At 62.5% G+C, this 22,537-nt stretch overlaps 1 protein-coding gene across 1 annotated transcript; it reads left to right on the top strand.

The window, feature by feature from the left end:
- The first annotated feature begins 9,663 nt into the window (after positions 1–9,663).
- Positions 9,664–17,264, top strand: SAXO4 (stabilizer of axonemal microtubules 4). Its single transcript, XM_080688497.1, has 14 exons — positions 9,664–9,691; positions 10,221–10,357; positions 10,780–10,897; positions 11,148–11,301; positions 12,228–12,356; positions 13,154–13,217; positions 13,800–13,912; positions 14,544–14,603; positions 14,683–14,769; positions 15,155–15,259; positions 15,340–15,434; positions 16,263–16,427; positions 16,890–16,971; positions 17,151–17,264. Exons 2-13 carry the CDS (start codon positions 10,249–10,251, stop codon positions 16,957–16,959), a joined length of 1,269 nt encoding a protein of 422 aa, XP_080544623.1. The 5' UTR covers positions 9,664–9,691; positions 10,221–10,248; the 3' UTR covers positions 16,960–16,971; positions 17,151–17,264.
- The last annotated feature ends 5,273 nt before the right edge of the window (positions 17,265–22,537 follow it).

Below are 22,537 nucleotides of genomic sequence, written 5' to 3'. Positions count from 1 at the left end.
GAGTTAGAAACATCGATGAGAGAGAAACATCAATCAGCTGCCTCCTGCACACCCCTTACTGGAGATGTGCCCGCAACCAAGGGACACGCCCTTGACCGGAATCGAACCTGGGACCCTTGAGTCCACAGGCCGACGCTCTATCCACTGAGCCAAACCGGTTAGGGCTGCACAAATCTTTTTGTTGTTGTTAATTCTCAAAATGTTTTCCATTAAAGTTTAGAGAGGGTGAGGGGGAGAGGGAACGAGAGAGAGAGAAACATTGATGTGAGGGAGACACATGGATGGCTTGCCTTCTGCACAGGCCCTGACCGGGGCTGGGATTGCCCCGCAACCCAGGTATGTGCCCTTGATCAAAAATTGAACCTGCACCCCTTCGGTGGTCGGGCCGACACGCTAACCAGGGAAACACGGGCCAGGGCTAAAATGCACAAATCTTCAGTACACATTTGCTGAATTTTGATATAAAAAAAGCGCATTTTTAACAACCACACTCCTATCAAGGTACAGAAATTACCGTCACCCTAGAAAGGTCCCTCGTGCTCATCCCATCAGCCCCCACAGCACCCCCCAGGCCTCCCTATCTCTGATCCCCCACGGAAGAGCCTGTTCTGCTCGAGGATTGCATGTAGCTGGACTCGCTCCGTGTGCACTGTGTGCGTGCGCCTGCTTCCACTCAGCAAGGTGTTTTTGAGATTCCTCTGTGTCATCGCCCCATCAGCGTTCACGTTTACTCCACGGCTGACTCGACCACGGTCAGTCCACCCCCCTCCCACCGATGGGCGCCTCAGCTCTTTCCCGTGTTGGGCTATTATGAATGAAGACTAGTGACCCGGTGCATGAAATTCGTGCACATTAAAAGGGGATTAATTAGAGGAAATAATTTAATATTGCTATTTGCCCTTTCTCTATAATAGAAGTGTCAGAGATGAAAGAAAATTAGTAAAATGTATATGAAAACCTTCCTCCTGTCAGGGTCTGGGGCTCACCACAGGACCCAGAGTCAAGTCCCCGCCCACCCACATGCACCTCAAAATTTCGTGAGACCCAGACCCGGCCACCCCCCCCCCCATTGGGCTAGATCCAGATCCAGCCAGTCCCACCCTTGTCAAGCCCCACAGGGCAGGGCACGTAGCCTCAGGTCCCTTGGCCTGGCGCCAGGATGGGGGGTGTGGCCTGAGGTCCCCCAGCCCAGACCGGGGCGGGGGGTGTGCCTTGAGGTCCCCCGTCAAGCCCCGCCAGGTGGGGGGCATGGCCTGAGGTCCCCCGTCAAGCCCTGCCAGGCGGGGGGGCGCAGCCTCCGGTCCCCCAGCCCGGCACCGGGAGGGGGGCATAGCCTCAGGTCCCCCATCAAGCCCCGCCAGGCAGGGGGCGAAGCCTAAGGTCCTCCGGCCTGGCACCAGGGCAGGGCGCGAGGCCTGAGGTCCCCATCAAGCCCTGATGGGTGGGGGGCGCAGTCTGAGATCCCCTGTCAAGCCCTGCCGGGTGGAGGACACGGCCTGAGGTCCCCTGTCCAGCCCCACAGGGTGCTGGGGAGGGCGTAGTCTCAGGTCCCTGCTGATTACTCATTAAGGCTCCTTATGGGAACTTGGCCTCAGCTGTGGGTGCAGCCATCTTTGTGACAGAGTGATGGTCAATTAGCATATTCCCTCTTTATTAGATAGGATACTACAGACAAGTCTTTTTGTGTGAACAAATGTTTTTCTTCCTCTTGGTAAGTATCTAGGCATGGAATTGCTGGGTTGCAGGTAGGTATATGTCTAGTTCAGTGGTCGGCAAACTGCGGCTCGCCGCTCTGTTGACTAATGACTTTGCCGACCACTGCTGTAAGGCATTACCCTTACCCAGAAGTTTTGACTTCAGGTTAAAGACATTAGTACATTATTAAAATGTTTTTTAAGTGTTTTTCCCTAAGGCAGTGGTCGGCAAACTCATTCGTCAACAGCTGCATGTGGCTTGTGAGCTGCAGTTTGCTGACCACTGGTCTAGTTTAAAAGCAGCTGCCGAGCCCTGGCCGGTTTGGCTCACTGGATAGAGCGTCGGCCTGTGGGACTGAAGGGTCCCCGGTTCGATTCCAGTGAAGGGCACGTACCTTGGTTGCGGGTCCTGGTCTCACATCGACGTCTCTCTCTGTCTTTCCCTCTCTTCCACTCTCTCTAAAAATCAATGGAAAAATATCCCTGGACGAGGATTAACAAACGAACAAAATAGCAACTGCCAGAACTTTTTCCAAAGCAGATGTGCTATTTTACACCCCCACCACCAGTGCACGGGAGAGCCAGTTACCCCTGGATCTTGTCAGCATTTGGGGTTGACAGTCCTTCAAACTTCAGCCAGTCTGGGGGGCGGGGACTGGCGCCTTGCTGCGGTTTTAACTTGCCTTTCCCTGACGATGAACGACGGTAAGCACTTCGTTCACATGCTTATTGGCCATTCACGTATCTTCTTCTGTGGAGTGTCCGTCCAAGTCTTTTATCCGTTTTAAAGGCTGCTTGTTGTCATCTTATTATTGAATTGTACGTGTGCTTTATTTATCCTGCACACCAGTCCGGGGCCAGAGAAACGTTTGCAGATATTTCCACCCGGCCTGTGCCTTGCGTCTTCATTTTCCCAGCAGTGTCTCCGATGAAGTTCAATGTATCAGGCCTGACTGGGAATCTCATCGTGAGCTCCTGGGTCACAGGTCAGCGCTCAGCCACGCAGCCACGCTGGCTGGGCCGGTGAAACCTTTGGAGGGGCCCCTGTTCTCCGCCAGCGGTGCACGAGGGTCCCGTGTCTCCACATGCTGCCAGCCCCGAGCGCGTCTTTCTGATGACAAACGTGCTGACGGGCGAGGGGTGACATCGTGTGGTGGTTTTGTTTGCATTCCCTGACGGTCAGCGCCATGGAGACCTGTCCATGTGCCCGTTGGCCGTTTGTGCATTTTTTAAAATATATTTTATTGATTTTTTACAGAGAGGAAGGGAGAGGAAGAGAGAGTTAGAAACATCAATGAGAGAGAAACATAGATCAGCTGCCTCCTGCACACCTCCCACTGGGGATGTGTCCGCAACCAAGGTACATGCCCTTGACCAGAATCGAACCCGGGACCTTTCAGTCCGCAGGCCGACGCTCTATCCACTGAGCCACACCGGTCAGGGCTGTGCATATTCTTTGGGAAACGGTCTATGAAGTCCTTTGCCCGTTTTTAAACGGGGTTATGTGCCTTTGGCTGGCGAGTTGTACGAGTCCCTTATACACTTTGGAGAGCAACCCCTTCCTTCTCCGAGACGTGATTCGCAAACATTTTTCTCCTCATTTCACAGGTCACCTTCCCGATCTGTTGATTGTTTCCTTCGCGGGCAGAAGCTGTGGCGTCCGAGGCGTCCCCTTGGGTGATAGTTGCTTTTGTTGCTTGTGCATTTTGGGGGGTCATATTCACGAAATCATCGCCCAGGTCCACGTGAAGGCGCGTCTTCCCTCTGTTTTCTTGCAGGAATGCTGCGGTGTCAGGCCTTCCATCTGCAGCTCAGCGACAGGCTACGTAAGGACCAGGCCGCGGCTGCCTTGCCACGAGCATCCTCTGAACATCTCAGCAGGCTCCTCACCAACCTGCTTCCCACGTGACGCTGGATTTCATGTGCTACCTGCCTGGGCCACAGAGCGCTCAGACGTGAGGCCCATCACGCCTCCCCATGTCTGTGAGGGCATGTCTGCGGGAGGTTAGCAGCGGGTCCGTAGACGGCGGACAGCAGAGTGCCCTCCCTGCGGTGGCTGGGGGCCCCCCATCAGCTGAGGGCCCGGAGGTCCGATCCTCCCCAGCATCGGACGTCAGCTCATCGCCTGCCTCTGGACTCAAATAGCAACAGCGGCTCTTCCCGGGTCTCAAGCATGTTTATCTTCAGCGGGGACCCCCCCCCCCCCCCCGCCGCCTCCTGGTTCTCAGGCCTTCACACGCAGACGGGAACCCAACCACCGGCTCTCTGGGGCCTCCGGCCTGCTGACTCACCCCGCAGATCTTGGGAGTTGCCCGCCTCCATCATCGCATGAGCTCATTTCTTATCATAAATCTATTTCTATCTCTCCCTCTGTAAACATCCGAGTGGTCCCGTTTCTCTGGAGAGCCCTGACTAACACAGAATCACATCCAAACCTCTCTCCCAGGAAGTGCTCCCACCCCTCAGGCAGCAGGAACAAGAGCCCGGCCTCGGGGGCCCGAAGCGGGACCACCTCCCCGAATGGCCTCCATGTGGGGCCGCAGGGATCCAGGCTGCATCGGCTCTCAGCGCTCGGTCCTTCCATCCCAGCACGGGGTCCCCACCCACAGAGAGTGGAAACCTCATGGCCACTCCTAGTGATCTCAGACTGGGAGCGGCACCCCTCAATCCCTCCCACAGCGCGGGGCGGGGCGGGGCGGGGGGGGGGGCACAGAACTGCCCGCCTGGTCCTTATCGAACTGCGAGGGATTCTGGGAAATGATCAGAAACACTTAGGAGTGCCTCCTCCTGGCCAGCCTGTGCGCTAAGCTCTTAAATACCATTTCCCCCCGAATCCGCAGCCTGAGTGCTGCTGTGACCTCGAGGTGCAGCTAAGGAAATGGCTGCGGGAAGTGAAGGAAGCCGGACACCCCCAGCGCACGGAGGCCGCAGCCTTGACCCCAGAGCTCTGTGCGTCCAGAACCCACCCTGTGGACCCCCCACGCATCGCTGCCCAGCAATCTCCATGCCGTGGGAGGGCCGGGATTGGGTTCATTTTCTGCTTCATCTTATTTCATCTTCCCCGGGAGTCATGAATTTTTAAACCTCGTGCAAGATCAACCAGTTCCCTCAGAGGAGACAGTAAAAGAACAGAACAGGCAGAAACAGAACAGCCATCACATAAACACGTTCTTCCAGGAAATGCAGGGGAAGCGGTGACGCCAGCGGTGGGCGGCGGGGAGAGAGCGCTCAGCCCCCAGGGGCGCCGGTTCCTTTCAGGACAGACAGACAGACGGGCCCTTAGACGGGGGCTCCTTCCGTTCCTGGAGGTGATGCGCAGTGAGCAGGGGTGCCAGGGGCTGGGGGGCCCAGCCTGGCAGTTCTCCCGCCTCCCTAAGGCAGCGGACCTTCTACCGGCCCCAGTCGTCCTGCAGAGAAGCCGGAAAGGGGGAAAACTCACCGTGGAGCCGAAGTCGTCTGGCTCGTCCGCAGGATCCTCCCTGGACCCAGTCTCTTTAAAAATTATTTTCACTGATTTCAGAGAGGAAGGGAGAGGGAGAGGGAGAGAAACATCCATGATGAGAGAGAATCATGGATCGGCGGCCTGCTGCAGGCCCCCCACTGGGGATCGAGCCCACAACCTGGGCCTGTGCCCTTGACCAGGAAGCGAACTGTGACCTCCTGGTTCGTAGGCTGATGCTCAACCCCTGAGCCACACCGGCCGGGCTGGACCCAGTCTTTACACCCGTCATAACCACACCCCGTCCCTCGGCAGTGCCCTTGTACGCCGTGTCCCACCTTCACATTGCTCCACCACAGGGGTGCACCAGGGCCGCTGGGAGCCAGGTGGTCACACAGTGGGGGCACCTGCTCTGGGGGGGGGGGTCTGCAGGTGGCCTCGGAAGAATCTGGGCTCAGAAACAGTGTCCCCGCTGGCAGCATGAGGGGTTTGGTGAGCTCTGTTTCATGGGCCCCGTGGCCTCTGTGGACACATCTGAGGGTCTGGGCTGGGGGGACTGCCCGTGCAGGTCCCGAGGCCCCGGAGGGCCAGGCCACACTCCCCTGGAACAAGGCAGAGGGGAAGGGGCTGGAAAGAGGGTGGGCTGGGGGTCCTGCTGCCTCACCGATGAGGTGGGGGGAGGAGGAGATGGGGGACAGCCATCATTTCAATATCTGTTTGAAGACAGAGTTTTAAGGCCTGAGCATCTCCCACCACAAACACAAAAACCGAACCTCCTATCCCGGACCAGCCGCTTCTTTCCACGGGCAGCAGGGCCAGAGAGGGGCAGTTCGTAAAGGAACGTCACACAGCGCTGTTTGTGGCTAGAGCCAGACCTCAAACCCACGTTTTAGAAGAGGCTCAGAAAGAAGCAGGGGTGTGACCTGGGCTCACCCAGCACCTCCGCCTCCTCCTCTCCTGGCTAAAGGCTAAAGGGGCTCAGCCCAGGCCTTCCCTGAGGCCACACCTGATCCCGTCCCTCTTCCTCCTCCCCCCTCCCCCCTCCCTAGCACCTCTTTTTTAAAAAAAATATATTTTATTGCCTTTTTACAGAGAGGAAGAGAGAGGGATAGAGAGTTAGAAACATCGATCAGCTGCCTCCTGCACACCCCCTACTGGGGATGTGCCTGCAACCAAGGTACATGCCCTTGACCGGAATCGAACCGGGACCCTTCAGTCCGCAGGCTGACGCTCTATCCACTGAGCCAAACTGGTTAGGGCTCCCTAGCACCTCTGCCTCCTCCTTTCCCGGCTAAAGGCTAAAGGGGCTCAGCCCAGGCCTTCCCTGAGGCCACACCTGATCCCGTCCCCCCTCCTTCATCCCCCCTCCCCCCTCCCTAGCACCTCTTGTCTCAGGGCCCAGGAAGCATCACCCTTTGGGCCTGCCCTGGCCTCCAGCACAGGGACTTCAACCGTATCATGGGACCCAGCAACACCACTTCTGGATACACCCCCCAAAGGATTGAAAGCAGGGACTCAGAGCGATGCTTGTACCCCATGTTCAGCCCCGGAAGCGCTGCCTTCTCAATCTTACTGCGCAGGCCTGGACAGAGGTCAGCCGTCTAGCCAGGGCCGTCTGTCCCTTCAGAACCACGTGGTGTGGAGCGCGCCGCTACAGCCTCAGCACTTCCCAGAGGATGTGCCAGCGCCCGGCAGGCCTGGTACCATCCCAGAGCCAAAGCTGCCTCCACCAGCCCGCTCTGGGGCAATCTGGCGGCTGGCTCCCTCCTCCTGCGTCCCCCAGCCCTGTGAAGGCAGCGCATCTCCTGCAGTTCCAAGTCATAGCCGCTGGGTGTCGCCACACAGCAGAAAACCACAGCTGCTGGCCCTGGTGGGAGTTGGGGCTGGGAGGGCCTCGGCCTCTGCAATTCCTGCCCAAGTCTTTCTGGGCTCCCGCCCTGGGGTCCCCAGCAGCTCACAGCTTCCCTCAAGGCGCTAGGGGAGCATTTCACACTTTTCACCACCCTGCCAGCAGGCAACCTGGGCACAGGCCCCTGGAGGCCGCCTTCCCCCGCTGAGCCCTCTCCACCCGGTGCCCAGCCTCAGGCGACAGTCACCCCTGCTCCCTGCAGGCCGGGCACTCCCCACCTTCGACCTGCGGGCCTTCCACATGGAGGCCGCCCCTCATCTCCGGGTGCAGGCCTGCTGCAGAGGGCATTTCAGACCCACCACAGCCCTGCGGTGGGCGCTGTTTCTCCCTTCCCCGTCCCGTGCGGAAACGGGCTCAGGGAGGCGGAGGGGGGTTGCCCAGCCGTGGAGGCCAGCGGCTCATGAGCTCGGACACCCCGGCTCTTGCTTTGGGCTTTCTTTGGCTCCATCCCCTCCTGGGCCTGAGGCCCTGGCTCCCCGAGGGCAGGCCCCGGTGGAATTCCTACTGTGACTTCTGGGCCCAAACCTTTGCCATCGCTTCTCCACAGACACTTTGAGGAACCAATTCCTTCCCTTTGCCCAGGCGAGCCACCCCCCCACCCATGGCACCGATCTTGTGTTTCATGGGTGGGGCCTATGTAAGCCTGGGCCATTGGACTGGGGGCTCCTCGCGGGAGGGCAGGGCTGTGGGCCTTCGCTTCTGCCTGCCACACCTCCCGGGCCCTGGGCCCCACTGAGTCCAGGGTCCCGCTGGGGGGTCAGATGTAGACACAGGCACCCTCCCTGGCAGGCGTAGTCGCCTCGGGGTGAGTGCAGCAAGGGCGCCCCCCCCCCCCCCCGCATTCACACCTCACGCTCTCCTGAGGGCAGGGTGCTCACACCAGCAGGAAAGCAGGTGAAACCTCCAGGGGATTTACAAGCTGAGTGTGGAACTCAGCCACGGTTAACAAGGAGAACCTGGCCACAGAACAGTGAAGGGGCCGGGAGGCTAGAGCGTAGGCCTGCGGATTCTGGTCAGGGCACAGGCCCGGGCTGCGGGCTCGATCCCCAGTGGGGAGCGTGCAGGAGGCAGCCGATCCATGATTCTCTCTCATCACTGATGTTTCTCTCTCTCCCTTTCCCTTCCTCTCGGAAATCAATCAATATATATATACTTTTAAAATGAAGGTAGTAAGCACTTCAACGTCATCGCCTGCTGATGTAACTGAGGTTCTGCCATTCGTGACTCACCTTGAGACGACTCCGGCGGTGGATCTGTGTGCGGGAGACGCTGTGGTGCGGTGGGCTCGTCCCCCCAGCTCCCAGCTCAGTGACGCTGCCTTGGAGTGGGGAAGCAGTCACGACAGGAGTCTTTATAGCCCGGAAATCGGCCAATGTTACCGATCGGGACTCCCAGGCCCGCCTCCCCAGAGATCCAGCTGTTACGCCCTAAAGCGGCGGCGCCAGCGGCCAGAGTGGGCCAGTGGGCCCTCCCGGCGGGGCAGCGGCCTCGGAGTTGGCTCACTCCCGTTTTTGGTCCAGGCTCCGCCTCCGCCTCCGCCAGCTGCGAGGCTCGGCCATTTGTCCTTGGGCCTCACTTTTCCCACCTGCAACATAAGGCCGAGAAGATCAGCTTTAAAAACGGAGGGCTCAGGGGCTGAGCATCGACCTATGTATGAACCAGGAGGTCACGGTTCGATTCCCGGTCAGGGCACATGCCGGGGCTGCGGGCTCAGTCCCCAGTGGGGGGCGTGCAGGAGGCAGCCGATCGGCGATTCTCTCTCATCATTGATGTTTCTGTCTGTCTGTCCCTCTCCCTACCTCTCTGAAAACAATAAAAACATATTAAAAAATAAAATAAGTAAATAAAAACTGAGCCTCAGTTATCATTCAGGTGCGGAGTCCGCACTCTCATCAATCGGCCAGCAGCCCTATGCGGCCGGCAGGCAGCCACAGCCCTCGGAAGAGGAGGAAGTGGGGGCGGGAGGGGATCAGAACCTCATCAAAGGCTACCGATCCCGCTTGAACCACACCCGCAGCTGCTGCGGTTTCTTGGGGATGATTATGAATGTGTGTGGAGGAGCTGGGCCCCGATTTGGCGCTGGCAAAACACAGCAAACGTTAATTAACCCAGAGGCTGAGAGTGGCGTCTGGACCCACCCACATTTGAGTGTCGGCCCCGTTTTCTGATTGCAAGCTCTCCAGCCACTTCGCTTGTCTAACCTCATTGTCCCCCTGGGACAAGAGGAATAATGATAGCGACCTGGAAGAGCTACTGTAGATAAAGGGTGGAAAGTGTCTGCTGAGAAGTGGATGCTCAATAAATGGAAGTGATTGTTCCGGATTATCTTTTATTTCGCGTCCCTCAGAGAACAGCTCTGCTGGGCCGCGGCAGGGGGAGGCTGGCGAGGGGGGAGGCCGAGGAGGCAGGCCCTGGCCTGGACAACTCCTGGCACCCCTCCCCCTCCGGCCAGGTCAGCCCCTCACAGGGCCTTGGCCTTAGAACTGCTTCAGAGGCGTGGGACGCTGTTGCTACGCGCCGGTTGCTAGGCAACCACTGTTACTCCTGGCCAGGCCACCTCCCCGAGGGCCCAGGATTCTCTGGAGTTGCTCCTGCCTCCTCCTGCCTCCTGTAGCCTCTCGCAGACCTCACAGCCATTGCGGAGGGCAGGTGAGGGTGGGGCCAGCTGCGGGGAGGGCAGAGCCAACTTCTGGTGGGAGGTGGGCAAGGCCGCAGGGGTGGAGGGAGAGACAAGGCCCTCGGGGCTGGGAGTGGGCGTCCCGCTGGAGCAGCCGGAGTTCCCACTGGCCAGAGGTTGGCCGGCGGTGCCCAGAGGACGGCGTGTGGGGTCAGGATCAGGACGGGGAGCAGTCAGGTGCCCGTGCCCAGGTGCTGGCTCTACCATCGAGGATGAGCTAACCCTTCATCGCTGGGAACCTGTTTCCCGGCTGTAAAATGGGGAGTTCACACCAAGATGTGAGCAGGTGAACGAGACCCACACCTGAGGCACATGCTGACCATGACGAGTCCTTTCTTCAGTGGGAGGTGTGGGTGGGGGAGAGAGGTGTGGGTGGGGGAGAGAGGCCGGCCTGGGGAGGGGCCAGCAGGTGGGGTTCCATCACCCCCTCTGTGGTCTCAACCGCCCGAGCCGGGGCCCTCGGGCTGCGGGACCCCCAGGCTCTTGGTGTTTCCTTCCTAGGCCCCCGGGGGCTCTGCCCCACAGCACGATGACGGGGAAAATCCCCCTGGGGGTTGCCTCCCCTTACGTGAAGACGAGTTCAGGGGGCTGCACGGACCCCATGAAATTCTACGCCACCACCTACTGCACAGCCTACGGTGAGGGCACCTTTGTGCAGGAGCCCCCCAGGACCCAGGAGGACGGGGGAGGCCTCCGCGGGAGAGAAGCTGCCCCCCCCGCCCGCCCCGCCTGTCACACAGAGTGACCGCAGCCCCCCGTGTTCACACCTGTGCTGTCCGCAGGCCCGCCCCTAGTCCCTGCCCGTGATCCATCCTGTGATTCTGCCACACCGACCTTGGCCCCACCTGTTGACTCCGGGACCCCAGCCAGAGTCCCAGAGGGCCAGGCTTTTTTTCTCTCACACCTGTTCCTGCCCCTGGCTCTGAGCCTTCTCCATCACAGGGGTGGGGGGGGAGGGGAGCCTGGGCCCTGGGGGGAGCTGGCCCTGCCTGGGAAGCCCCGCCCTCTGCGCTGCCACTCTGCTGACCTCGGGCCCTGCCCCCCTGCCCCCCTCTGGCAGGCCGGGAGGAGTTCAAGCCCCGCATGGGCAGTCATAAAGGCACCGGCTACAAATCGAATTACCGGCCTGTGGTCTCGTACCAAGCCGGTCTCCATGCTCCGGACAATCCAGCCATGGGGTACGGTCTGTCTACCCCCCTGGCAGCCCCTGCCCTGCTGGGCCTCGGCTCTCACGGACATCCATGCATGGGGACCCTGAGCCTTGCCTGCCCAGGTCTGGGGCTCGGGGGGGGCTCAGGGCCTGGCTCCTAGCCTGGGGCCCAAAGGACTTGTGAGGCATCCCGGTGGGGGGGGGGGGTCTGAGGGAGGCGGAAAGCTGCTGGAGAGAAGCACCCCAGGGCCGGGGTGATAGCTCCTGGGCACCCTCAGGGAACAGGTCCGGGACGGCTTCCAGACAGTAACCAGCCAGAGTTACCGCCCCCTGGAGGTGCCCGATGGCAAGTGCCCGCTGCCCGGTAGCTTGTACCAGACCAGCTCTGGCTACTCTCTGGAGAAGGCCAGCACGGTACCCACCACCAAGGAGGTCGGTGCCGGGCCAGGGCCCGGGGGTGGGGGCGGGTGGGGGGGCTGAGATGGGGCTGGGCCGGAAGGAGTGGCGACTCCCCCAGCGGGTAGGGCTGCCCTGCTAGGGATCCACTCACCTTTATCACCTTTCCCCTCATCCCCATCGCCCCCATCCCCTCCCCCTCCCCTTTCCTTCCCCATGCCCTTCTCCAGTCACCTCGCCTCCCAACCCCACGCCCAACCCCATTCCCACGGTCTCCAGCATCCCTACCACGGCTCCAGGCCCACACCACCACTCTCCCCATCACGGTCACGTCCACGTTGTCATCGCCACCCCCATCTTCCTTCCTGTCTTTGTCGTGGCCATCATTCTTATCATCGCCATCCCCCCCGGGTGCCCACCCACTCTCCCCTGTGTTTCTCCCACCAATGTCCCGAGCACCCTTCCGTGGCTGAAGGGGACAAGCGCTGGGGGAACTACAACAGGAAGAGGCAGGGGGTGGCGCAGGCGTGAAGGGGCTGCACCTGCAAAGCAGGTCAGGAAAGGTTGCTATGGAGACGTTAGACAGAGACGTGAGGGAGGTGCGTGTTCCGCTCAGCTGCAGCGGTGTGAGGGAGGAGCGTCGCAGGCCCTGCGGACAGCAAGTGCAAAGGCCCTGGGGCCCGGGTGGGGGGTGTCTGGGTGAGGGGGGACAGCAAGGACGCAGGGACTAGAGAGGAGCAGGGGGGCCGAGGGCCTTGTGGGCTGCTGTCGGGACGTGGGCTTCGACTCCCAGTGGGTGGCGAGTACCAGGGGCTCTGAGCAGAGGGCTGGGACCCGACCTCACTGTAGGGGGACCCTGGAGGCTGCTGCGGAGACCCTAGGAGTCCGGGGCAGAATCGGGGTCAGGAAGTGATGGCCACGCCCTCACCAGGCGGGCGATGGGCTGCTCCCCTCTCCCCCAGGTCCGGAAGGTGCATTTTGACACCCAGGACTACGGGCCGCAGGCCATCACCGGGCTGGAGCCCAAGCACAGGCCCCTGCTCCAGCAGCAGCAGAGCAAGGGCTCGGTGGAGTGGGAGAATGCCCGACACGTGAGTGTGTGACCCCAAGGCGGCTGCGGGCTGGGCAGAGGGCTGACCCTCCTCCGCCGCCTCCCGCTGCCTGACTCCCCCCGGGGAAGCCCACGGTGCGGGTGCAGGGCACCGGGAAGCAACAACCACGGGCGAGCAGAGGGGGTGGTCTCCCAGACGGCATCCACGCGGGCCTCCTGCAAGCCTTAGGCAGGCGTCCTCAAACGACGGCCCGCGGGCCACAGGCGGCCCGCCGAGGACATTAATCCGGCCCGCCGGGGGCCGCTGCCTGTCCTGCTCAGCAGCCGACGCGTCCCGGCCCGCAGTGCGCATAGGAATTTGTTCATAGTTTTTTTTTAAAAACTATAGTCCGGCCCTCCAACGGTCTGAGGGACAGGGAACTGGCCCCCTGTTTAAAAAGTGTGAGGACCCCTGCTTTAACCCGGGCTCCCAGCCCCTCCTCCGGACGCCTGAACCGGGCACTGAATTGTGAAGGGAACGCCCATCCCTCCTTCCGTCTCTCCTCTCTTTGGGCCCCTCCGGTCTGGGCCCCTCCGGGGTGCCAGGCCCCGCTGCTCATCACTAGGAGTCCCGTGTGGGCTGGGACTGTGTTCATGGTCGCCGGGAACCGTCTCTGGTGAATTCTGGCGCGAGGAGGCCTGGTCGGAGAGGGGTTCGTGTCCGGGTGTCAGACTGGCCCTCACGGCTCAGGACACAGCCCATGGGTCTGCTCAGAGCCGGTTCCGAGAGCCACCAGCGCCCCCAGCCGCGCCCGGGCCCTGGCCACCTGGGTCCCCACGCCCCGCTCTCCGTTCCAGGGCCCGCGCTTCATGACGTCCGAGTACAATTCCAAGTACCTCCCGGAGCCCTCAAGCCAGCCAGGTGGGCACCTGTCTGAGCTCAGACCTCCTTCCCCTGCGCCTCCCGACCCCCGGCCCCCGGGGAGACCCAGGAGCGACCCCTGGGGGACGGGAGCTGGCACAGCACCAGGAAGGCACGGGGGGTGGGGGTGGTGGGGGAGGAAGAAGGACATTCAGGCAGTTGGGGAACCATCCCCCGGGGTGACCTCAGTGCCTTAGGCTCGCCAAACCCCAAAGGACAGCTGCCACCTTGCAGGGCTGGTTGAACACCCCCAGCCACCCCGCCTGTGGGCCCTGCCCTTCCTCTGCTCCTCCGCTCCTCTCTCCTCCTCTGCCCTGGACTCTGGTTTCCTCCTGGTGCCCAGGATGCTGGGGTTCAGGCCTCCAGATCCTTGGAGCATCTCCCTGCCCGCCCGGCCTCTGAGCCCTGGAGGCCACGTGGCGGGCAGGCGGCCGGGCCTCTGAGCCCTGGAGGCCACGTGGCGGGCAGGCGGCCGGGCCTCTGAGCCCTGGAGGCCACGTGGCGGGCAGGCGGCCGGGCCTCTGAGCCCTGGAGGCCACGTGGCGGGCAGGCGGCCGGGGGCACAGGCGCTGCCTTTTGCAGATCTCCTGCAGAAGAAATCCATCGGGGCCAAGGAGGAGAGCGGCTTCACCGAGGCGTCCGCCAAGAACCCCATCGCCTTCCAGGCGCCCTCCCAGGCGCTCCCCGGCGACCCGGTGAGTCAGGCTGGGCCGCCCTGGAGTCTCAGGGAGACGGAAGCCCTCCGGTCTGGGAACCCCTAGCTTTTTTTTTTTTAATGTGAGCTGCAGAACCTTTTGTTCAAATGCCAGCTGAAAGAGCATTTGTAAAAACTACTCCTTCTTGCCGAAACCGGTTTGGCTCAGTGGATAGAGCGTCGGCCTGCGGACTGAAGGGTCCCGGGTTCGATTCCGGTCAAGGGCATGTACCTTGGTTGCGGGCACATCCCCAGTGGGAGGTGTGCAGGAGGCAGCTGATCGATGTTTCTCTCTCATCGATGTTTCTGGCTCTCTATCCCTCTCCCTTCCTCTCTGTAAAAAATCAATAAAATATATTAAAAAAAAACAAAACTCCTTCGGCCTAACACCCCCACTTTATGGATGGGAAGACTGAGGCCTAAAGAGGAGAAGCCGCGTAGCCAACCGAGGTCACGCAGCACCAGACAAGCCCCCTGCCTACTGGTGTCACTCAGCGTCACGGCCTCCTCTCAGTTCTCCCACACCCGTCCCTTTCCTTTTACCCCAGTGACCCCCATTTGTGCTGAGCCCCTTCAGGGGGGCCGCTGCCTCTGGTGGGCTGACTGACGCTGCTCTGCCGGCCTCTTTCCAGGCCCTGCTTCCCGGCCGGAGCACCAGCAAGGCGGACTTTCTCCCCATGACCCCCCTCCATGTAAGCGGGGCGGGGAGGGATCCTGTCCCCCACAGGCTGGGGCGCCGGGGCAGTTAGGACAGCCGCTCTGTCGCCGCAGGGGGACGAGCTCCTGCCCCAGATGGCCAGGGGCGCCGAGCGGGAGACTGGCTTCAGCCGAGTGAATGAGAGGATTCTGGGCTCCAGAGTAAGCGGCTGGGCTCCCTGGAAGAAAGCACGGGCGGGGAGGGGCGGGGCGGGGAGAGGGCGGGGGGCGCGGAGACAGGTTCTGGGGCCTGGGCTGGCCCTGAGGGTGGGGAGAATCTGGGTATTTGAGCCCCTGGGGAGGGTGAAGGCCTAGGGGCTGGGAAGGGAGGGTGTGTTGGAAACTGAATAGTGTGGCTCAGTGGTCGGCAAACTCATTAGTTAACAGAGCGGCAAACGGTGGCTCGCGCGCCGACCACTGGTGTGGCTGGAGGGGATGGACGGACGGACGGAAGGGCGGGTTGTGGCTGCCGGCCCCTCCTGACCTCCCTCCATCCTGGCCGCCTCCGCCGGCCACCCAGCCACCACCTGTGCTCCTGCCCCCGCAGGGGCCCCCTCCCAGCAGCAGCATGACCCACTGGCAATTCCAGCACCCCCAGCGAGTGCAACAGACCAATGTCTCCCTGCTTGGCCGGGAGACGGTGGGGAACAAGGTGAGGCCTGGGGTACCCCACCCCCACTGCCAAGCCCTACCCCCTTCTGACCTGACAGCCCCCCTCTGCCCCTTCGGCAGGAGCCCACAGGGTACAGCATTAACAACGCCGGCTATGTCCGTAGCCCCTACGACCCCGGCGTGGACAATCCCTACCTGACCTCCTACAACCAAGGGTGAGCCCCTCCGGGCCCAGATCTGCGCTGGGAAGCCGGCCCTCCGGGCAGGGGCCAGGCCGGGCCAGTGATGAGCTCAGCCTGGGAGGAGGCTCAACACGGGGGCAGCGGTGGGCTGTGGGAGCCAGGACTGCAGGGCGGGGGGGCTGCAGAGTTGGGCGGGGGCTGCAGAGGTGGATGGAGGGGCTGCAGAGGTGGATGGGGGGGCTGCAGAGGTGGGTGGGGGGGCTGCAGAGGTGGATGGGGGGGCTGCAGAGGTGGATGGGGGGCTGCAGAGGTGGATGGAGGGGCTGCAGAGGTGGATGGAGGGGCTGCAGAGGTGGATGGGGGGGCTGCAGAGGTGGATGGGGGGGCTGCAGAGGTGGATGGAGGGGCTGCAGAGGTGGATGGAGGGGCTGCAGAGGTGGATGGAGGGGCTGCAGAGGTGGATGGAGGGGCTGCAGAGGTGGGCGGGGGCTGCAGAGGTGGATGGGGGGGCTGCAGAGGTGGATGGAGGGGCTGCAGAGGTGGATGGAGGGGCTGCAGAGGTGGATGGAGGGGCTGCAGAGGTGGATGGAGGGGCTGCAGAGGTGGGGGAGCTGCAGACGTGGGGGGGGCTGCAGAGTTGGGCGGGGGCTGCAGAGGTGGATGGAGGGGCTGCAGAGGTGGATGGAGGGGCTGCAGAGGTGGGGGAGCTGCAGAGGTGGGGGAGCTGCAGACGTGGGGGGGCTGCAGAGGTGGGGGCTGCAGAGGTGGATGGAGGGGCTGCAGACGTGGGGGAGCTGCAGACGTGGGGGGGCTGCAGGGGTGGGCAGAGAGGCTGAAGCCACAACCCCTTCTGTGCTGCAGGTACTTCGAGAACATCCCGAAGGGTCTAGACCGGGAAGGTTGGACTCGAGGGGGCCTTCAGCCGCAGAAACCTGGAGGCTATGCCCTCAACCAGCCGGTCACCCGCATGGAGGCCATCCCCACCCCCACGGAGAGCCTGAGGCACCTGCACCCCCACGTGGGAAGGTAGCCCTCCCTCCCTCCCTCCCTCCCTCCCTCCCGCTCCGTCCCGTCCTGGCTGTTCCCGGCCTCTCCGCAGCCTGGCCTCTCTCCTTCCATCTGTCCTTCCGGGAGGCCCGCTTCCTCTCTCTGGCTCGTTCATCGCTCTGCTGCCCACACGCTCCCTCCTCTCTCTCCCCAGTGACCAGACTCTCCCGCCCCTGCTCCCTCCGGGCTGCGCTGCGTGGGGGGTGGGGGCGGGTGGCAGGAGGGGACTCACAACTGAATGGGCTGTGGTTAAGCCTCCCTCTGACACCTTTCGGCTCAGTCCCTCACAAATGGCCTTTATACCAACCGCGGCCGAGCTGGCAGCAAAGCCGCCGGTGGCCTGGCCGCTCAGGGGGAGCGCTGGCCCCTCGGGAGGCGCAGGCGGAAGCAAAGGCCGGCTCGCTGCCCAACCCGCTCCTCTGGCCCCCTTCCTCCCTGCAGAACCCTGATCTCGACGGACCCCTTCTACCGCCCCCCACCTCACAGCGGCCGCTTCAACACCCCCCACTGAGCCGAGGCCGGGGTAAGGGTTGGGGACCCTCCTGCAGCTGCTCCCCACGTGGGGGTGGCTGTTGAGGGCCAGTGCACCTCCCAAGCCCTGAGTCGAGGAAGCCCTGCAGGGGGACCCCAGCCCCAGAGTAGGGGGTGGGCGAGTGCCCAGAACCACCCAGAGCCCCTCAGGCCTCGTCTTCGTTCCCCCAGCACAGGTTCGCCAAGCCAATGGGACAGGAGCCGGCTGCTGTCCCTGTCCCCACCCCAGAGCCCCTGGGACCCATCCCCAGTTACTTTCCTAATGAAATAAAGAGCAGCAAAGCAGAGCCGTGTCCGTCACTGGGGGGCCGGGTGGGGGCGAGGGCCAGATGAGGGTCAGGGAGGCCCCGTGGGACTCACCGTGGCACTGAGGACGAGGCACCTCACTCTTGAGACTGGGTCTCCTCTCCCGTCGGGGGCCTCCCCTGTGCTAAGTGCTCAGGCAGGTGAGGGAGGGAGGAGGCCCGGAGAGGGCAGGTGGGCGGGAGGGGAGGCAGAGCTGGGGTGGCTGAGAGGCCTCGGGTACCCGGTCTATGGGGGGGGGGGCGGGAGGGGAGGCAGAGCTGGGGTGGCTGAGAGGCCTCAGGTACCCGGTCTATCGGGGGGGGCGGGAGGGGAGGCAGAGCTGGGGTGGCTGAGAGGCCTTGGGTACCCGGTCTATCGGGGGGGTGGGGTGGGAGGGGAGGCAGAGCTGGGCTGGCTGAGAGGCCTCAGGTACCCGGTCTATCGGGGGGCGGGAGGGCTTCTGGGGTCTTCTAGGTCCCACCCTGGAGGGATGGAAGGAGAGGGGAGGATGGGGTGGGGGGCAGGAGGAGCCCGAAGGTCTCTCCAGAGACGGAGGGAGGAGGGCGCATACAGATGGACACGTGGGCACCAGCACGGGAGGGAGGACGGGGCGCCAGGAAGGGCCGGTGCCTCGGGGCAGCCCTCGGTGAGAATGGGAGCAAGGCGCCCCCGGCGGCTGCCTGGCGCCAGGACCCCAGCCCGCAGGCAGAGTCTGGGCCGCCACCCAGCACCCGCCTCTCCAGGCGCGCCTGTGCGCTAGGCCCGCTGGCACCTGCGCCTTATTTTACAAACGAGGAAGCCAGCCCAGGACGGGAGGCAGCAGCAGCCCAGCCTCGGCTGAGGGCGCCCCCCGTACCTTGCAGGCCGGCCCAGCGTGCAGAGGGCTGACCCAGTGGTCCAGCAGCTGCTCCCCCCTCCCCAGCCCTGTGGGGGGCGTCTGGGGAGCAGCTCTGCTGACCCGGGGTCTGGCGTCCCCACAGTCTTCCGCAGCAGGCCTGGGAGCTGCTGTGGCCGGGCTGGGGCTCCCTGTGGCATGTGGGTGGCTCCAGCTGCTCCAGCACGGGGCAGGGAGGAGGGGACACAGTCTCTCAGCTGCAGACCCAGCCAGACTCAGGCCCCGCGACAGCCCCACGCACCATGGCTGAGGCCTGCTGCTCCATGGCCCCCAACGTTGGGGGTGAGTCACCAAACTAGAGGTTTGCCACCTGGGCTGATCCCAACCCAGGCCTGGCCCCCGTGAGCTGGGGAGAGGTGAGGTCAGCAAACCCACCACCCACAGTCACACCCCCCAAAACGCACACAGACCCCTGGAGACACAGGCAAACACAGATGGATACAAAAATCCCAGCAGAGAAGTGTGCACAGACTAACAACCGCACACAGAAACATGGAGACACGAAACAAGCATGTACATGGCCACGGGTTTTCACATGAGCACCTGAGGTGCTTCTGCATGCACACACAGCACATCAACATGCATAGACACAGACACAGACACACAAAGGCACATCAACACGCATAGACACACACACACAGGCACATTAACACGCATAGACACAGACACACAGGCACATTAACACGCATAGACACAGACACACAGGCACATTAACACGCATAGACACACACACACAGGCACATCAACACGCATAGACACAGACACACACAGGCACATCACATATAGACACAGACACACAAAGGCACATCAACACGCATAGACACACACACACAGGCACATTAACACGCATAGACACAGACACACAGGCACATTAACACGCATAGACACAGACACACAGGCACATTAACACGCATAGACACAGACACACACAGGCACATCAACACGCATAGACACAGACACACACAGGCACATCACATATAGACACAGACACACACAGGCACATCACATATAGACACAGACACACACAGGCACATCAACACGCATAGACACAGACACACAGCACATCACATATAGACACAGACACACACAGGCACATCAACACGCATAGACACAACACACAGGCACATCAACACACATAGACACACACAGGCACATCAACACACATAGACACACACAGGCACATCAACACACATAGACACAGACACACACAGGCACATCAACACGCATAGACACAACACACAGGCACATCAACACACATAGACACACACAGGCACATCAACACACATAGACACAGACACACACAGGCACATCAACACGCATAGACACAACACACAGGCACATCAACACACATAGACACACACAGGCACATCAACACACATAGACACACACAGGCACATCACATATAGACACACACACACAGGCACATTAACACACATAGACACAGACACACACAGGCACATCAACACGCATAGACACAACACACAGGCACATCAACACACATAGACACACACAGGCACATCAACACACATAGACACACACAGGCACATCAACACACATAGACAGACACAGGCACATCAACACGCATAGACAGACACAGGCACATCAACACGCATAGACACAGACACACACAAGCACATCAACACGCATAGACACAGACACAGACATAGACACAGACACAGACACACAAACAGCGGGACAGAGACTCCGGACAGACACCCTCCCCACCCACTTCTCATTCCCCGCATCAGTGTCTCCTTACAGCTCGTGTTCCCTGCTCACCCTCCTCTCTGGCCCAGGAGGAGATAGGGTGTCGGGGACACTGGCGCCTGATTACACCCTCTCTCTGCACCCCCCCCCCCCCCCCGCCATGGTCCTCACCCAGTTTCCAGGCCACGGGAGCTGGGGCTGCCTCATGGTTTCCTGGGCTGGAGGTGTGGACCCCACCAAGGGGCGGGGCTGAGCAGCCCCGGTGACCCCTTAGCCCTGTCTCCTCCCCTGCAGCCTCTCTCCGGGCAGCTCATCCGGGCCCCCTGCTTGGGTCCGGGCCCCCCGCTTGGGTCCTGGGCCCCCCGCTTGGGTCCTGGGCCCCCTGCTTGGGTCCGGGCCCCAGCCGAGAAGCCGTGTGAGGACCAGGTGGCCCAGGGCGTGGGGTGGCAGGAAGGGGATCTAGGAGGGGCCAATGCCGAGCCTGGGTGGTTCTGCGCCTCCGCAGGCTGCAGGGCCTGGATTTCCCATCTCCCAGAGGAGCGTGTGGACGCGGAGAGGCGCAGCGACTCTCCCCAAGTCACAGCCGGTGAGGGCAGCGGGCGGGGCCTGCTGGAGGGCTGGAGGGGACCCGAGTGGCCCCCTCGCGCTCCCCTCACACAGTGCCCAGCTTCTGACCAGTCCCCACCAAGCTTCCCCACAGTGGCCCGAGGGCCTCACATTTCAACCTTGACCCCCGGTTGGCCCAAAGCCGGGGTTGGGCCAGTGCTGAGTGGGTCACGGGTGTCGCCAGGCAGGAGGGGGGAGCGCTCCCCGCTGTGGTGCTCAGCTCACTGAGACAGTTAGAGGGACAGGCCTTCGCCACGCCCCTCCCACCCCGTGCTGCCAGGTGAGCGGGCACTGCCAGTGCGGCTTCATCTGGAGGCACCTGTCCCCTTGCCCCTCAGAGACGGGAGCCTCTGGTCCATTTCCTCCCCGGGGCCCAGGCTGCAGGCTGGAGCTGGCCAGGCCAGGGCTCTGGAGTCAGACGTCCTGGGTTCGAATCCCAGCTCCTCACTCTGCAGCAGCTTCCTGCCCGCAGCTCAGACGCCCGCCCGCGAACAGCAGTGCCCACCTGCTGGGCTACACGAGCCAACGTGGAAAGGGCTGAGCTGGCTCACGAGCAGGAGCTGCGTTGCTGCCGGAGCGGCGGAAGCAGACCTAGGTGGGGTGGGGACTCGAGCGAGGCCACGCGGCCGGCGCAGGGTCGGGCCTGTACCGCCTCCTGCTTGGCCCTGGACAGGGCCCTCGGCACCTTCCTGTCTGGGAGAGCCTGGGGTGACCCCAGGAGGCCGAGGCTACCCCCCGAGGGCACCTCTGCCGGGCCTCCTGGACACTGCCTGCCCCTCCCTTCACCTGCAAACCAGGCGAGTCACTCCTTCCAGCTGATGCCAACTGTGCCAACTGTCGCTGCTGCCAGGGCGCCAGGATATGCTGGAAGTCATTCCGAGGCAAATGACGATGATTAGCCTTCGTTAAGCCCCACAGCTCCCGGGGCGGGGCATTTTCCGTGCGCCTGGTCTTTTCAGTGAGAACACACAGGGGCCTCCCTCGGGGGGAAGTTTGGGGACACAGGTGGGTGCCGCGCTGAGGGCATGCTGTGGGGGTGCGGAGCCCCGAGGGCTGACGGGACGGCAGGATGGGGACAGACGCTGGGGGCCACCGCTGACGCACACGGACACGCGTGAGGCTGGCCCTCGTCATGGCACCGTGGCAGCGGAAGCTGACAGGCACCATCTGGCCTGGGTCCCATGGTGACATGCAGAGCCACCGGCTCACGGGCTTGACAGCTGGCCGGCTGGGAGAAGGCAGGGGTCCGTGGGAACTGGCGGCCGGGGTGGCGGGAGGCCCTGGCGGGAAGGCGGCAGGAGGGTGGGTGAGCTGCACGCACAGATGGAGCCCGAAACTCGAAATCCCATCCCCGATTTCCTCTCTGGCCACCTGGAGGGCCACCCATGCCCGCGGAGATGTTCCCTGAACAGCCAAACATGCACGGACGGACAGACACCCCCCCCCCCCAACCGCCACGTCCTCCGTTAGGCTTGGAGGAGGTCTGTTGGGGTCTCCCAGGCTTGCCGCCGATTCTTCTAGCTTTTTCCAGATGCTGCTACAGACAGGGCTCTGCCAGGAAGGCTCTTGCAGCCATAAAACTTCACCCTGGAAGGAACTCTGGAAACCAGGTCCAGCTGAGTCAGAGACGGAGCAAGTCCCCAAGCCCGCCCCCCGCCCCACCGACACACACACACACTTAGTGTGTGCTCAGGCCTCTGCTCCCAGCACAGGCCTTTCCCATCACATCACTAAACCTGGGGCCGGGGGGCGGGGGGGGGGGTGGGGGGCGATGAGGACGGGGCCTGGAAGCTTCCTCGGAGAGCCAGGCATCATGCTCGCAGCCCGTGGTGAGCATGGGGCGTTGCTTCCTTCTGCCGAAGAAAAGGGGCGAGTGTGCGTGTGTGTGTGTGTGTGTGTGTGCGTGCAGGTCTCCTGGCCCTGGGGTCCCCCGATATACCTGGGGCTTTCTCATGCCCCCTCAGGCTCAGCCCAAAGCAGGCAGGGCCGGGACTCCTTTGCCAGCGGCATCCTGCTTCAGGGGTGCCCCTCGGCCCCTCTCTCCCCCTGGCCGGGGAGCCTTCAT

The sequence above is a fragment of the Plecotus auritus genome (assembly GCF_963455305.1).
Source record: "Plecotus auritus genome assembly, chromosome: 9".
NCBI classification, from domain to species: Eukaryota; Metazoa; Chordata; class Mammalia; order Chiroptera; family Vespertilionidae; genus Plecotus; species Plecotus auritus.
The sequence above is the reverse complement of the archived record's forward strand: the minus strand, read 5'-3'. Positions and strand labels throughout refer to the sequence as shown.

Coding starts and splice junctions, on each gene's coding strand:
- SAXO4 (XM_080688497.1), top strand. CDS start 10,249: ATGACGGGGAAAATCCCCCTGGGGGTTGCCTCCCCTTACGTGAAGACG. Junction 14,604..14,682: donor TCCCCATGACCCCCCTCCAT/GTAAGCGGGGCG, acceptor CTGTCGCCGCAG/GGGGACGAGCTCCTGCCCCA. Junction 14,770..15,154: donor AGAGGATTCTGGGCTCCAGA/GTAAGCGGCTGG, acceptor CTGCCCCCGCAG/GGGCCCCCTCCCAGCAGCAG.